Source organism: Actinia tenebrosa, unplaced genomic scaffold, assembly GCF_029948245.1.
Source record: "Actinia tenebrosa isolate PJP-AT-01 unplaced genomic scaffold, QUT_ActTen_1.0 PGA_scaffold6__47_contigs__length_16458017, whole genome shotgun sequence".
In the NCBI taxonomy this organism is placed as follows: Eukaryota; Metazoa; Cnidaria; class Anthozoa; order Actiniaria; family Actiniidae; genus Actinia; species Actinia tenebrosa.
In genome coordinates this window covers 9070719-9088040 of record NW_028292583.1, presented here as the reverse complement: position 1 = coordinate 9088040, position 17322 = coordinate 9070719, and the positions used below count along the sequence as shown (strand labels likewise).

The 17322-nt window shown below is 35.9% G+C and overlaps 1 protein-coding gene across 1 annotated transcript; it reads left to right on the top strand.

Moving 5' to 3' along the window:
• The first annotated feature begins 10 nt into the window (after window positions 1–10).
• On the top strand, window positions 11–16049 carry LOC116300295 (uncharacterized). The gene is made up of 17 exons (XM_031709132.2): window positions 11–317; window positions 421–470; window positions 1812–1968; window positions 4865–4898; window positions 5549–5614; window positions 6324–6393; window positions 8365–8445; window positions 8669–8746; window positions 9402–9471; window positions 9618–9682; window positions 10036–10102; window positions 10896–10944; window positions 11693–11752; window positions 12212–12285; window positions 12654–12805; window positions 14332–14391; window positions 14609–16049. The coding sequence occupies exons 1-17, from the start codon at window positions 216–218 to the stop codon at window positions 14655–14657; spliced, it is 1284 nt and encodes a 427-aa protein (XP_031564992.1). The 5' UTR covers window positions 11–215; the 3' UTR covers window positions 14658–16049.
• The last annotated feature ends 1273 nt before the right edge of the window (window positions 16050–17322 follow it).

The following is a 17322-nucleotide window of genomic DNA, read 5'->3' as shown; positions in this document are numbered from 1 at the left end:
TGAAATGAAAGAAATAACTAAATGGACAATAGCAGTGTTTTTTTTTCATATATACGGTTTGATATAAATAATTTCCGTTCTCTACCCCCCTTAGTAAAACATTCTTTGCCATGTTGGCATTCAGCCGGCGATAAGAGAAGAAAAGCTAGGGAGAGTAATATCTCAAAACTCCCATACTTGTTGATAGTCTAATCTTGTATTACTCGTATGTAAGAATGCATGATGGGGGCGCTACAAGTACGACTACGATATTTGCTAACATTTTTATCTCTTTTATTGGTGCTGGCATACTGGGAATGCCTTATGCCTTCAAAGTGGTAAGCATTATTTAGTGCTTCATGTCTTACTCTTTGGGTCCCTGTCGACTTGTTTTATAAACACAACAAACTGATGAAAAGTAACCTATATGTTTTCGATTAGGCTGGTGTCGTCGAAGGTTGTGTCATTATGGCTTTAGTAGGGATCATAAGGTATGGTTTAATATTAGTTTAAACTTAGCTTTAAGGTTATATAAAATTTGCTCATTTGCAGTTCATTCATGGTTTGATATTTGTAACTTTGTTCTTACAAACAACTTGCTCCACAATATGACACAGCAGGGTCCCTTCCGAGTTACATTGCACCAATTTCCAACTCTGTAAAATCTCCATACCCATCCCACAATCAAAAAATTCAAAAAACCCTTTAAGTGAAGGGGCAGTACTAAGGATGTGTGAAAGTGGTCATTGCAGGGTTTTTTTACATCTACAATAATTCCTTTACATTCATCTGATGTGTGAGGAAGGATGGACAGGCAGGACTGGCTTTTTATGTCTTTAGTCCAAACCTGCTACACCCATTTTTCAAATTATGTGACCTAGACGGCTTCAGACCCCTGTAGTTTTAGGCTTCTTTAAATCAAAGTTAGCATGAGCTGGCATGGGTTAAAATAAACTCCTGCTCAACCAATCAGAGACAACTGTTCCCATGCTTGAAATGGACAAAGTATTTTGATTTAAATTGTAAAGTTTAAGAAAATGTGGTTCAATAAATTTGTTTGAGTTTGTTTTCATATCTGATCTTCAAGGTTATAGATTTGTTGAGTTTATTCACAATAAGGTAGAACTATTGACAATCAATATACTAAGATTATCTGCATTTGAGAAGCAATTTGAAATGGCTGTCGGGTGGAGGGAATTTCTTTAAACTTGGCCCTTCCGGTAACTTTGTTTAGATCTCTTGCACCATAGTCATTAACTATATGCTTGCACCTATAGTCTCAAGTCCAAAAGTTATTCGAATTTGGGCTTCAGGACTATCTGTTAAGGCAGCACCTAGCTATATAGCATCAGTTTTTTAAGACCCTAAGTGGTGGTCCAGCCAGGGATTGAACCCACAATCTTAATGCTGCTCTCACATAAAAATTAGTTGCTCATCCTCACCCCAGCAAGGTGATATGGTTATTTATGAGAGTCATCTGACAAATTCTGTAGCTGTCTTTATTTCACAATCTTTACTGCTGCCTCAGCTTTTGCATTAGACCAATGATAATTTATCAGTAAAAGGTGCTTTAATTTCCATTCTTTACTGAACTCTGTAAACTTTAGACTTGTGAGTCCATCAGAGAATGTCTGCATGGTATTTCATGAACCATTCTTGGAGAACCCCTAGCACTATAACTGCTGCTGATGTTATAGCTTTTATATGGCTTGCTTCTATTTTTTATGGCATGAATCATGTAAAACAGCAACTGTCTTTTTATTGTAAGATATTTGACTGTTTAAATTTTTTCCGTGTTTAAATAAAGTTTTCAATTTTTGATTTCATCTTAGTGTCAGAGCAATGCTTCTTATTGTTGATTGCAAAAACAAATTAGTCAGTATCAATTGGTCAAGGGGAAAATCTATATTAACCAAAGCAAAGGAAAAGATATCAGAAGAAAAAGAACCATTTTCTATTCAAGATGGTGCTAATTTAGAAGCAATTATGGTAAGTACTGTTACTTGCAGTGGACTACACCAACCAAGCTAGGCCACTGGGCCACCCAGACAAATTTTTACCCAAATTAGCCAATCACAAAAGAGTATAATTTAAACAATTGAATCTGCACAAGTGTTCACATTCATTCTGTTAAAAGCATACATGTATTTTATGTTATAAGACAGTGTGAGTGTATAATCAGAAGTGAACAAGAAACAGTCTTAACTCCAGAATTCATCACTGTGATATTGTTCAGCATCTATAACATGATATGTGAATTTGAGTTAACATTTGTTTGGCTGGCCTTGGTTAATCATGCAGTTTGCATCGAGAGAGCATATATAAGAGAGGGAAACTTCTTAATATCGTGTGCACCATGTAAATTCCGGGTTGGGCTATTTTTAGTAATCGGATGCAGTTTAAATTTCACCTTAATACCCTATTGTGCATCAACTAGCATGTGTGTGTATGAGTGAAAGGACACATGTTTCGTCAGGCTACTAGTCCCCTGAAGAGGCTACCAGAGAACCAGAATAACAAGCCATAATAGTATATGGTTATCTAGAAACAAATGCTTCAAAATCAACTGAACCTCATTACATCCAGTGATTGTTTAAAAGCCTTGAGCTATTCTTACTGTTCTTAACTTTCACACTTTATTAAAAAACATCTGGAACTAAAAATAATTTATTGTTTTCTATTTAAAGGGAGACTGGCAATTAAATCTTTCGAAATTAATTCAGCTGAAACTTCAATGAAATAATCAGTCTAATAATAATCTAATAATCAGTCGTTAAAGTTTTTTCTTTATATTGTGTAGTTCCAGAAATCATCCATACCCATCCCCACAGAGGAATTTGGAATTTCCAAAGAGTAGGGGGGTCAGAGGAAGAACAAAAATTACAGATTTTGTTTGGATGAAAATTTCTCTGTGAGGGGGGTATGGATAATTTTTGGAACTACACAATCCAAATGGAAGTATTATATTTTTACAAATTTCTATAGGTGTCTGTGACATCATACACTCAACACTAAACATCGCTCCATACATTTCTTTGTAAATAATTTCATGTTTTAATTTATTTCTATAAGCCCAAAGATCTATTGAGGGACTTAACGTACATTACTTGTGGTTAGAATCATTTTATGGTATCTTTTCTTCAATACTGAGTATAAAACTTGCGGATATTTTGATTACAAAATACAAAAAAATGTATGGAGCAATGTTTAGCGTTGAGCGTAAAAATTTGTAAGAATATAATACTTCCCATCCGAATATCAGGAAAAAGATTTAATCAGTGATTATTAAGCCGAGGGCAAACGTCAAACTTTCCATGCACCAAACTCATTAAAAACAATGGATATATAGCTCTTATTAACCGAGTGCGAGGTCCGTACCGTAAGTTATGGACCGAGTTTTTTCCACTGCCTTATGGCCCAAGCGCGTAGCGCGCGGGCCATAAAAAAGTGGAAAAAACGAGGATCCATAACTTACTGGTACGGACCGAGCAAACGAGGTTAATAAGATATTTATTATATGGCAAGACATTGAGATCAAAAAGAGGCGAGGCAACAAAAAGTAAAGTTGACAGCGCATGTCAAACGAGAACTGCATTGGAAGGGCTTCCTGTACGTGCCAAAAGTCATGTAGTGTTTGAGGCGCTCAAAAGGCGAAGTTTTAGTTTACTTTGAAAGAATTTAGCTAAAATTCAAAGTTTTCTGAAATACTAGTTAACAAAAGTGAGGCTTTATTTTGCAAAACATATAAATGCAAAGCAAAAAAGGCATCAAAAGAAGACCTCAAGAACTCAACATGAGATTGAGAAGAAAACTGTCGTACTTCAAACTTCAAGATATTCACAACCAAGATGAAAAATACTACAGCCTTCCGCTTGTCTTCCTGCCTTTTATTGAGAAAAAAACTCAAAAACTGTCTCCAGAAATGAATGAGAAGCTTTGAAAAATTACGGCTGGCTGAACATGGATAGTTTTCGTCAATTTTCAACATTTTGACTGTTTGAAGCAGGCCGCCATATGTACAATGGCTGAAGTCATGAAGAAGGCACACTTTCGACTCAATTAAAAAAGGTACTGCCAACTCTCCTGTCTAAAAATACATTCAAATTCAAGTGGGGGTAAAATATTACTGAAATATGGACAAACTTCAAGAGCAGGATGAGCCTAGAAAACTGCTTAAAACGTTTACGAAAGAAACTACTGGCTTCTTCACCCGATCGATTCAGATAAGTTCAAACTGGACGTTGTTAGCTCACTGAAATAACAAATTTACGTTAATTCTACGGTAAACCTATCTTTATTTCATTTACTGAATTAGCCGCTGTTCACCAACCTTTAGTTCGTAGTTTGACATAGTTTTAGCTTTAGCATAGTTAGTTTTTCTAGCTTTTTCTAGTTGTACAAAATCGCTCAACTAGTGCCGTGTAGAGCCTTGATCGAAAGAGTTTCGCTTATATGAAAGAGTTGTCGCTTGTTTGATAAGTTTTACATTAAATGCCAGATGACTTTCAGTTATCTTTAATTATTCATTGAAGGCTTTTCCGACGATTTTCATCCAGAAATATATTTTCTTGATAAAGATTTGAATGTTTTAAAAGATCATAAGTACGTACACTCAGTAAACCGTTTCATTTTTCGGTCCGTACCGTAAGTTATGGACCACAAATTGACCAATCAAAGCGCGTGAAATTACCTTGCCATATAATAACAGGTGATAATGAGGCGGCATTCTTTGATGTAATTAAGTTCAGTGCATGGAAAGTTCGACGTTAACCACAGGCCTTAGACTTTTAAGGGTTATTCCATTGAAGTTTCAGCTGAATTAAAAGTCGGACGATTTACATGCTAGTCCCCCTTTAACACAAAATTATTACTGTGTAATTTGCAGCAACAAGAACGTGAAATAGACTATGGTGATTTAGGTATGGAAAATGCATTGCATTTGTTTTATGCAGACATGCAGTCAACTCTCATTATAATGCAGATATGTTTTTGTAAGAGTCAATATTTATACCAGGAGGAAAATAATTCAATATTTTTGGTACCAAGGGCACATACTGTAATAAAGTAAGAATAGCCCAGTAATTTTTATGAAAAAAAATACCTTCAAATTTTATTGAACCCTGTAACAACCTATGGGCTGATCAAAGTCAGGGCATGGCTAACTCACAGACTGAATTGGATTTTATTTAGATGGTAGGTTTTGGAGGGAGGTAGGAGGGAGGAAAACAAGAGAACTCAGAAAAACCCTTGAGTCATGGTATAGACCAAACAAACTCCTAGAAGGAAATGGGTAATATCGTAGCATTTTCCACCCATCAAATGTCTTTAGGATAAGATTTGCTAGAAACTAGAAATTGTTTGGCTTTATTGGCAGCCTGTTCAAATCAGTGTCAGTGTTGGCCTATGCTCATTCAATAGGTGGCTGATTGTTGACCAACATGTGTAATTACCTAAAATAGGAGTCTATTAGATAAAAATTATTGCCTAAGAATAAACATAAATTCTGGCACTTTTTCAGCGATGATAGTGGTTAATATTAATTATTCCATTTAATTTGAACTATTAACAGGTTTTGTTTCTCTTGGTTTGACTGGAAAGGCAATAGTTGATATAAGTATAGTTGTCTCTCAAATAGGTTAGTAGATTCTATTATTTTATTATATATTATTATATAGATATCAATGAAATACCAGGTTTTATCATATTATAATTATCCATAAAATACCTATATTTCTCCTTTTCGAAAAACTGATATTTTCACAGTGTGAAAATAACATGTTATTTTCACATGTGAAAATATCGTTTCCATGTGTATTTAAGCTATTAGTTTATAGATTAAAACTTTTTATGATAATGAGAAGCTTGTTAAATTGATTTTATGGATAAACAGAATATTACATGGGTGCTTGGAGATATGAAATTTATCTTCTCGTGTTGAAAATCTCTACTTGTTCGCTGCGCTTCACTCGTGAGAGATCTTTTCAACACTCGAAGATAAATTTCGTATCTCTGCGCGCCCATGTAATATCCTCTATTTCTCTAGTGTCGAAAACTTGATATCTTTCACCAGTGGAAGATACCATATTATATCTTTCACATGTGAAGATATCGCTGTTGAATCGGCTTGCTATTTTAATAAAGAATTTTTGAGCTTTTGTTTTATTCAAGTTTCATCGATTTCTATGTAGAACATTACATGGCCGCTTGGAGATACGAATTTTATCTTGTGTTCAATTTAGATATCTCACTCGAAGATAAAATTCGTATCTCCGCGCGCCCATGTAATATCCTCTCTATATATATTAATAAGCTATTGATTAAATTTTGTATATTTTTTTCTTTAGGCTTTTCCTGTGCGTACCTTATCTTCATATCTGAGAACATTGCAGATATGACGTCTGATCGCTTCTCAAAGTAAGATAATAAAGTTAGATTATGTACCATCTTAGCACGCACCTGAGTACACCAATAATGCTGCACATGTTTGAATGATAACTCAACCATGCAGTTATCTAATGGCCTAAAATATCAATCTCTAGCAGGGGTGTATCTAGAATTTTAAGTATAGAGGGGTTTACAAAAGATGCACCTTTTTAGCAATTTCCAGTGCTTTAAACCAACTAATTCCAGGCAAAAAGGGGTACACAAACGTTACTTCTCCCTAGATCTTACTAGAAAAGCAGCTAATAGTACAGAATGTGTTAGATATAGTGGGATGTTGGTAGGGTGTCAATAGGGTGTTAGTAGTTTGTCAGTACTTAAGATGTTGGTAGGGTTCAGCAGGGTATAATTGGTAGAGTGTCACTAATAAGATGTTGGTAGGGTGTCAGTAACTAGGGAAGTTTTTGTAGGGTGGTTTTTTGTATCACTGTGAAAAGCTTGTGACACAAACATGGTCTTGGCATGGCAAGGCATATGCCAGACCAATCAAATTGCCTGAGAATTAATTCTCCATCCAATCAAATGCCTGGAACATGACACAAACGGGTACTGCATGGACATGGTCACAGAAAGGTCATGGCACTGCCAGACCATTGTGCAAGAAAGCAATCAGCCAATTAAAATTCTAGAAAGCATCAGTTCAGAGCAAGGCATGCATACAGCACTGAGCTTTTCACAGTGATACCAAAACTGCTCTAGTGTGATGGTGGGGTGTCTGTAAGATCAATCAATCAATCAATCAATCATCCTTTATTTATACACGATAATGCCAACAGAATAACTGGTTTACATGACAGACGTGAATATATATATAACTAAGACAAGTAACTAAGACATAATATTAATGTATATTATCGAATATTAATAAAATAATAATATCAAAAAAACTAGAGGTAAGGTCAGAGCTTGCTAGTTGAGATGAAATCTGCTAAAACAGCATTTTTGAAAGATGTAAAAACTTGATTGATTTCTAGCAGTATGAGGAAGATTGTTCCATAGTTTAGCACCCCTGTAAGTTAAACTCCTCTTTCTATATTCAGTATTAAATCTTTTGATAAAAAGTTTCGTTGTTGAGCCTCTAAGATTGTGTGATGTCGATTCTGATAGCAAATTAAACAAATTTGGAAGATATTCAGGGGCTTGGTTGTTCATGCATTTATGCATTAAATTCGCCAACAGTAAGGTTCTTCTAATATGGCGTGGGTACCAACCTAGAGACTTCAGAACATCTGTAGATCTGATGTCATAAGTGGCACCAGTGATGATACGAGCAGCTCTGTTTTGTAGCCTTTGTAATTTATCTGCTAAACCCTTATTTAGATCACCCCAAACCTCAGAGCAGTAATCGAAATGAGGCTATTAAAGCATTGTAGATTTTGATTAAAATTTCTTGTGTAACAAAGGGTTTAGCACGTGTCTTAAAACACTTAAGCCTGTTTTAACTCTCTTAATAATTAGGTCAATGTGATCACTCCAATTTAAATTTTTGTCCAATATTACTCCGAGAGATTTAATTTGATCACTTGGAAAAATAACATGATTATTAACAATGATCTCAGAACCAGAAGAGAAATTAGATAATCTCTGTCTAGTACCAATATACATACATTTGGTCTTATCTGAGTGTAGATTTAATCTATTTGCTATCAACCAATTATTTAGAGATGAAAGATCATCATTTACCTTATCATTTATTGATATTGGTAGAATGTGAGTGGGATGTCAGTAGGGTGTTGATAGGATGTGAGTGAGATATCAGTAGGGTGTTGGTGGATTATTAGTAAGATGTTGGTGGCATGTCAGTGGGGTGTTGGTAGGGTGTATGCAACATGCTGTTAGGATGTCAGTAGGTTGTTGGTAGGGTGTCAGTAAGATGTTGGTATGACAGTGAAGTGTTGGTAAGAAGTTCATTTTTCTTATAATGATTTCATCTTTCTTTTTCAGAAATACTGTTCTCTTGACCTTGTTACCACCTTTGCTGGTCCTAGTGAACTTTAGACATCTAAAGCGCCTTGCCATTTTTAGGTAAGGGACTGTTAATTATTTATTGAGGGGGAGAATGGGAGAGAAAATAGGGGGCCTTGAAATATATACAATGGAGCCTTCAAAATGTTAGTAAGAAAGACACAGGGGGTATTGTGGCTCTCTGATAAATAATGAACGTTTCCTAATATGGGTAAAATATAATATTCAACTGTATTTGAATCAGCATTAGGTTTTAATATGATGCATGTTTATTTCGTTGCAGCATGTTTGCAGACTTTGCAAATGTTTTTGCGTATTGTGTGGTCTTTTGGTTTGATTTTGAACACTTTGATAGAGTCAAGTAAGTTATAAATTTGACAAGCTATTGCAGTAATTGCCATAACCCTCCCACCCACTATATTTAAAATTGTCTCATTCCTTACCTTAATCAGGTTCAAATTGTATATTACAGTATGTAGCCTCATTGTATCATTTTATCTTCACCTTTCCAAGAGAGTTTTATTGCACTTTATAAAAAAACTGTTATGAATGTCGAGTTCTGATTGGTTTGGAGCGTGTGCTTTATGAGAGCACATTGCACACGCACGCACTTTCCATTGCATCATTCCTATCTATTATGGTAATTTGTATTTTATAAAAGAAATAAAAAACTTGCTTGCTGTGCTGTGTGCAGTCATAAAGCACTTGGAGATTGGCAGAACACTCAAGAAGTGCATGTCCAGAAGCACTCCTCTGCACATCGTGCTTAGATCTCCTAACACTTCTCTCGTGTTCTGCCAACCCCCTGTGCTTTATGACAGCACACAGCACGCACGCACGTTTTCTATTTCTTCATTTCCTTTTCTTTCAAAAAAAAATTTAATGTGCAGAGATAACTAGTCTTTTTTAAAAGACTAAATGAAAAAGGGAGCTTATCATTTTAGAAGTAATAGTTATTAACAGTCTCAGTGCCATACCTTGTGGATAAAGTTGATGTTATTTCATTACTATTTTAGACTTCACCCAAAACTAGCAAACATAAGTGGCTTGCCATTTTTCTTGGGGATTGCAATTTATTGTTATGAGGTAAGTTCATTCTTTTTACTATTAATTACAACTGTGCCTTTGCAAGCATTATTGCGCCATCTCTCTTGAGAATTAGAAATGTTGATTGAATATATTTATCTGAAAGTCAAAGCTTTTAAACTTGTTGTGATTATTTATTTGAACAGGGTGCTGGTATGGTGCTGGCACTAGAAGCATCCTGTGCAAAGACAGCCAGATCAAAATTTCGAAGGTAATTCTTTTGCATTGATGTATGTAGATTTGCTGGGTAAAACACCCTTCATGTGAATTCATATATTTAACAAATCAAAGACAGTTGAATTCTGTGTTTGATACTCTGATCAAAACCACAGGGTGTTGAGAGAACACAAGAGGAGTGTAGGAAACCAAGATGCGTAGCAGAGTGGTTTCCAGCTTCTTGAGTGTTCTCTCAACATGCCCCCATCAAACATGGTTTTCGACCAATCGTAGCGCATGTACTATCCCAATTATTTTATAAAAGAGAATCAAGATGGAGATTCAATGAACTACTGTCATTTAATGAAGTTACTGTTTTCCCTCACCATCATTTTTCTGTTATTTTAGTATTTTAAAGTTTACACTGACCTTAGTAACATTACTATCCATGGTTTTTGGCATTTGTGGATACTTGGTAAGGATGCCATTTGACAAAATGTACTAATAAATAACCATTTGTAAGTGTGCAGAGTATAGTTATGAAATTTATGACTCTTTTTCTTAGTATGGGTGGCGTATGCTGCTAACACGTCGTCTTTTACCACTGTGAATCCAACAGGTCGGGTCGCTGGTTCGAGCCCTGTGGTTGCCACATGTGAATTGAGTTTTTTTGATTTGTTGTTCTCTCCTATGCTCCCTGCTCAGGAGTATTAAGGCATGGGTCCAATGTGACTGCTGCAAATCAAGAGGGGGTGGTCTATCTCCTTAACTATGTAAGTTGTTTCCATGAAACTTTAACGGAGACTACAATGTCACAATATCAACACATAAACATATTAGTTGCCATGGAAACATGCAATGTAACCTTTGCACTCTAATTGAATTCTACACAAAAGCCTCCTGGAGGACGGTAAAAGATTTTCGAATGTTGAGGGTTTCATTGTAAATTAATTAGAATCAGTATCTAGTTTGTTGTTCTAATTAGATAAATTGGAACAACTAATGTGAAAGTGAAATTTGATACTCTCTATTTGCAACTCTGGATAAAATAGTAAAATAAAACCACATTTCCACCCCTTGATAACTTTAGGGGCGTGATCATCTTGGACCCACTGCATTAATATTCATGAGTGCATAAAGATCAACAGTTGAGTGTTGTGTGCATAGAACATTGAAGTAGTGGTAGTGCATGTAAGTGAAAAGTGTCTCCAATTAGTGCGAAAGTGCTAGAACAACTAGACACTTAAATAAAGATTTTTCCCTTCTAGTCTTATGGTATTAACACGAATAACATCATAACAATCAATTTACCTAAAGGTATGTACATTTGCTAAAAAAGAATTAGAAAGTAACTAAACATGGTGCATAAATCTATGCAATCAACATGTGTACAAAATGTTTAATTTGTTGGGCTAAGCCTTAGCTTCTGGGTCCACACCTCTGCAATGGACCACATCATATTGTGGATTGTCTAAGTACAAAATTAATGTGTCCACGCCTCTGCTATGGACCACATCATATTGTGGATTGTCTAAGTACAGTAGAATCAAATGTGTCCATTCGTCTGCAATGGACCACATCATATTGTGGATTGTCTAAGTACAGTGGAATCAAATGTGTCCATTCGTCTGCAATGGACCACATCATATTGTGGATTGTCTAAGTACATGTACAGTAGAATCAAATGTGTCCATTTGTCTACAATGGACCACATCATATTGTGGATTGTCTAAGTACAGTAGAATCAAATGTACATCAAAAGACCTCCAACACAACAAATTTGAAATAATGTATATAATGTGAAATCAATGCTTGCAGATCAATAATTGGTTATCATTCCAGTTATAGACCATTAAAGAATATTCTTATAACGTATTAATTGCATTAGTTTGACATTGTTTAACTTCATTTCTGGTCAACCCTTCTAGATATTTATGTGGAGTTTACACTAGGCCTTGTTATTGTTGCTTCTCTCTCAATTCTGTCAGCTACATTCCCTTAATGTTTTCCATCCATATTTGTTATTATGAATTATTATTAAATGCTAGTAATTATTATTTTTCAGGACCATTTCCTTATATAGTCAGAGGCTGCCTGTGTTTTTCCCTTTTCTTTACTTATCCAGGTTAGTTTGTTTAAAGTATCTATCACCCTTCCAACATTATTCTTAGTATTTATTTTACATGGAATAAGATGATGATTTTTTTAATAGTTTGAGTGTGGCTTCTTGAATTTATAAAAGGTTTTTCTATGTCATATTCTAATGACTGTGACACATGAGGAGTAATCATTCAATATACAAAACATTACTGGAATGGATAAATTAAATTTGAAATATGTCATTGCTCATATAGAAATTATTGCAAGTTAGTTTTCACTTCGATTGCTGCTACTCAACAGTGGTTGATGAAAAGGAAGGGAAGGGAATGGAAAACAAGAGAGGAAAAGAAGAAAAAAAATAGTGGGGAGAACGGAATGTAAGAAAAAATAGGGTCTAGTGTCTGATGGAAACTTCTGCTCCACAAATAAAACATATTTGTGCAGGGAGTATGGTACTTTAGATACTCTATTATTTCTCTTTCAGTTATGATGTTCCCTGCTGTTGCAATACTCGAGAAGCAAATCTTTAATAATGGCAAAATCTACTACTATTATGGGGTAAGTTTATTATTGTGTTTAGTACTGTACGACAACAACAATAGTACCGGCATTACTATAATATATTAGGATATAACAAGAATAACTTAGAAATAGGTGATAGCTAGTTATAACCACCAAAAGGTTAACTGGGATAATTAGCTTATTAGGGTAAATAATCATAATTATAACATGCATCTTGGGTTATCAGGTGGCAACAATTAATATTGGCTAAGTGGGTTCTGGCAATGTGCATCGGGCCAGCAACTCCATCGCATATCATTCATTGAAAACTCAGCCCTGCGTGCCGCACAGGCATATAGGATAATGATGATGAATTGGATTATTATACCAGTTTTTTGCTGAAAGAATATTTTCCCTCTCTTTAGACTCTAATAAGAGCTGGTGTGGTAGTGGCAAGTCTTGTTATTGTGCTTATCATCCCAAACTTCTCCATACTGATGGCATTGGTTGGTTCCAGTTGCTGTACACTCCTCTCTTTCATCTTACCTGCATTGTTCCATTTACAGATATTTAAAGGGTGAGCTATATATTCTTTATTTATTTATTAAACTTCCAACAGTTAAACTGTTTCGGAGAACTAGACAGGTGATATTCCACCTATAGGATATTCTCCAACTAAAAAAAAAAGTGTCTCCAGATTGAAAGATGATAAAATGATATGAGATTCTTGAAAGTCGTGGTTTTCTCTGCTGAGGAATGAACATGTGTGAGAATGAGGAGGGAAGAGGTTAGGGGCATTATTAGCACATGCTACTTTTTATAACCATTTACAACTCCAGTTTCAAGTTCTCTACAGCATATAATAATCTTTATTGTTATAATACCATCAAAGTCCATTTTTCTCTTACTCTGAGTGGGCGAGAGGGTATCACATTTCAATTTCCCCTGGCAACGGCTTTCAGTGGGCGACAATATGTTGTTGACCGGTAAGGACAATACCAGAAGTGATTTTCTCAGAAATGTACGTTTTTCTAAGTTTTTCAAAATTAAATAGTCAAAAAATCAAATAACTGCTTTTTTTTTCTTTGACACTTGGTACGTAACAAAACACTTTTATTGACTTGAACCTTGGGAAAGTAGTGTGTTTTGTGGTCTCTCAATGGCAATTTTTCCCTCAGCTTCGCCTCATGAAATATCGCCATCTCTGGACCACAAAACATTAGCAACAAAGTATTAGTAACAGCCTTGGTAATGTATGCATCAGCTGCCAATCATTTTGTGATCCATGTATGCATGCATGCATCAGCTGCCAATCATCTTGTGATCCATGTATGCATGTATGCATCAGCTGCCAATCATCTTGGATAGATAGATAGATTTATTAAACATCTCACCTGCAGCTGAAAAACTGAATTGCTAAAATTTACAATGATCTATGATAATAAAAACAATAGAAATAATAGAAACTATTTCAGTAATGATTAATTATAATAGCAAATTTGAATTAAATGTTAAGAGGTGATTTGCTCCTCAAACGTGCCCATACTCCGAAAAGCCCAGAGAAAACTAACAGCAAACTTCTCTCCAAGCCTGCCGGGACATGCGTCTTAGAAACCCTTCACCTCACCAACAGCCTACAACAGTCTTGTATTCCTTTTATGCATGCATGCATCAGCTGCCAATCATCTTGTGATCCATGTATGCATGCATACATCAGCTGCCAGTCATCTTGTGATCCATGTATGCATGCATGCATCAGCTGCCAATCATCTTGTGATCCATGTATGCATGTATGCATCAGCTGCCAATCATCTTGTTATCCATGTATGCATGCATGCATCAGCTGCCAATCATCTTGTGATCCATGTATGCATGCATGCATCAGCTGCCAATCATCTTGTGATCCATATATGCATGTATACATCAGCTGCCAATCATCTTGTGATCCATGTATGCATGCATGCATCAGCTGCCAATCATCTTGTGATCCATGTATGCATCAACTGCCAATCATCTTGTCAGTAGTAGTATGATATGATACAGCTAATACCCTTACAATATTTTTGTTGTTTATATGCTGAACTCAGTTTTATTTCCCTTTAGTGAACTTACATTTGTCCAGAAAACAGAGGATTGCATTATAATATTTGTAGGAATAATGGGGTAAGCCAGACACCTGAATTAACATACAACCCATCACCGTTATCGATCACGTTTCCTGGGTAATGTGGTAAACTAGCAAGACCTTACTTATCACTGATAACAACGCGTTGTGCATCAGTCCTTTTGCTTACTTATTCAATCCACCCAAAACCACAATTTTCATTGTTCACTCATTTTGTGTGTTTTAATGCATCTTTTTGTCGTTTTCCATTAACAGAACCCTGATAGGAACTCATGATGTAATACAAAGAATATTAGAGCAGTGAATTCTGAAAGATAAATTGTGGTAACCTTACGCTCTATGTACAGCGAATTATACTACCCAAGCATTCACACAAGGGATCAAATATTATTTGAATGATGACTTCAGTAACACAAGGCTATGATATTCAAGGTTAAAAGTTTAAAGATATATATTTCATCCATACTGCCAGAATGGAATCACCATTTGTAAATTAAGCGTTAAGGCAGGGAGGATTTCTCTTTTCGACACTTATTTTCAGAAAATTAAAATCATTAGTCGGAAATGTGAAACCATGTTCTGTTGTTGTAAAGGAACTAGATTAGTTATAAATCAAAGGCTGCCAAGCAACGGTTTTTACGATAGATTATGTGGTATGTTTTATATCCTAGCATCTTTAGGAAGACTCTTTCGTTTCACTCTCAATGCAGTGGGTAACAGCTGGAATTTAATATGTTTTCTCGGGAGTAAGCTTGGCGATCTGCCTCTGTCATTATTGGTAATAATTGCACATTGCTTTTGATAAACAATTCAATAATCAGTTCCAAACCATTCCGACAAATGTTCTATTATAGTTGAGATCAGAGTTGAGATAAGACAAAACAAAGGGTTATGCCGGCATGGGATTGCAAGCTAAATACGAAGATTAACTTTATATTTTATGTTAAGCTATGGCGTTTTGGGGTACGAAAATGAGATGCCATTTGATTTTAAGAAAGTAATTCGCTGTCAGCTATCAAGGATTAATGGGATGATGTATCACAAGTATTGCGCAATGTCATTTTTGAGAAACTAAAAACTCGAATAGTTAGGGCGGTTCGTGCATCTCCTTGAAAACTCCTGGGATTTGACTTTTTTGGTTAATTCTTGAAAGTGCAAATGTAGTTGTTGTGACTTGGAAGCTGAGACCACAAGCTTTTTTGGAAAAACACTTGAAAAAAGAATCTATTTTTCTCGAAAAAGGAAGGGGCACACCAGTAGGACGTCCGCAAAAAAAAACATCACTGAACTACTCAGGATAACCAACATATGAACCTCCCAAATTAAGAAATAAAAAATATATATTAACTATTTTGATATAAACTTGGCAAAATCCAGTTTTGACTGCCTGTGTTTTGGTAAGATATGATACGTTTACAACATTCAAAAGGGCTTTATTTACATGTAAACGGCACTCAAAACGTACCTCGTAATCCAAATTTCCACTAAATTTGGTCTCGGTTTTTCAACTCAACAACAATTCTGCAATATCTTAATAGATATTCAATAATTTTAGGGTAAAGAAAGGCGGTTTTTAATGGTATTATCATAATTTGTAAATAATTTAATATAGGAAAGCCTCAAAAGATATATCGTATATTCTTGTAACATGCTATATCTTTCGTAATAAAATAAAGGCATTGAATGAAGACAACTGACAAACTGACCGTATAAGGAGAGGTTAGTCGGCCCCTAGACTATAGCTATGATAAACCCCTTACCCGGGGAGGGGGGGGGGGGGTACTCCCCTATATTCGCTATACGGGTACGTGCCGCCAAACAGGGTATGGTTTTCAGCGCTTCTACTCTGGAACCGGGTATATAAAATCGTGCTTGCTCTGGGACAGGGTATGTGAAATCACGCTCTCTCCTCTCTGGAACAGGGCATCCATTTTCGCAATACCGGAACAGGGTATGATTTTCAGCAATCTTGCTCTGGAACAGGGTATGAATTCATCGATTTTACTCTTGAACAGGGTCAGGGTTCAGTGCGCTCAGCGGCACATCCCTACCCTAAACGGGCAAGAGTACCCCCATGTAGGATGCATTTAGTAAAGCTAAGTGGAACGTGCATCATCGTACTTTTGCCCTATTTCAAAGAATATCTGCTAAATGTGTAGTGTCTACTAGTGTCTATATATATATACACAATAGATGTAGATCTAATGTATATTCTCAAGTTCATATTCTCTTGATATTCTGCATATCGCACTTCACTAGTCCTTAATTTTGGGCCTTGAAAAGTCCTAAGAAGTCCTTGAATTATCTGTTTGAGATGTAGCACGAACCCTGATTATCGACTGATTATGGCACCCTACCTGTGTTTTTTATGTACGTTTATGGTCGTTTATAGTGTGCACGATCCCCGATCGATCTCGGATTTATCAAAACTAGGCTTACCATCCGAAGTATCTGTCATTTCGGATGTGTGGGCTCCCTGTGGTCTCTTGAATTATCGAGTGATTTCAGCTTCTCAAAAATACATCTTCTGAAAACTTCCTAAGAAATTAAATGCCGTCAAAATAAAGTTTAGTCATTCACTTCATGAAATTTGAGTGTTATTTCTTCGTCCGATGCGGTTTAAGGCCAGTTTCTGGCGTTTGGCGTGAGCTATGTTTGTATGTGTGAGGAAAAAAAACAGTGACCCTAACCCTAACCCTAACTATCCATTTAGGCCCCGTCCACACGTATCCGAAAATTTTTGTATCCGAAAATTTTTATTTGCGGATACGGGTTGCGTCCACACGTGTCCGCAAATTTTTGTGTCCGTATCCGCAAATTTTACGAAAACGGATACGTGTGGACGGTGAAAACGATTCGAATACGCTGCGTGTGGACGCAAACATTTCGTATCCGCAAAAAATGATTTCCGGATACGTGTGGAGGGGGCCTTATAGTGTACTTGGGCAAGAAATTATAGTCCAATTTTC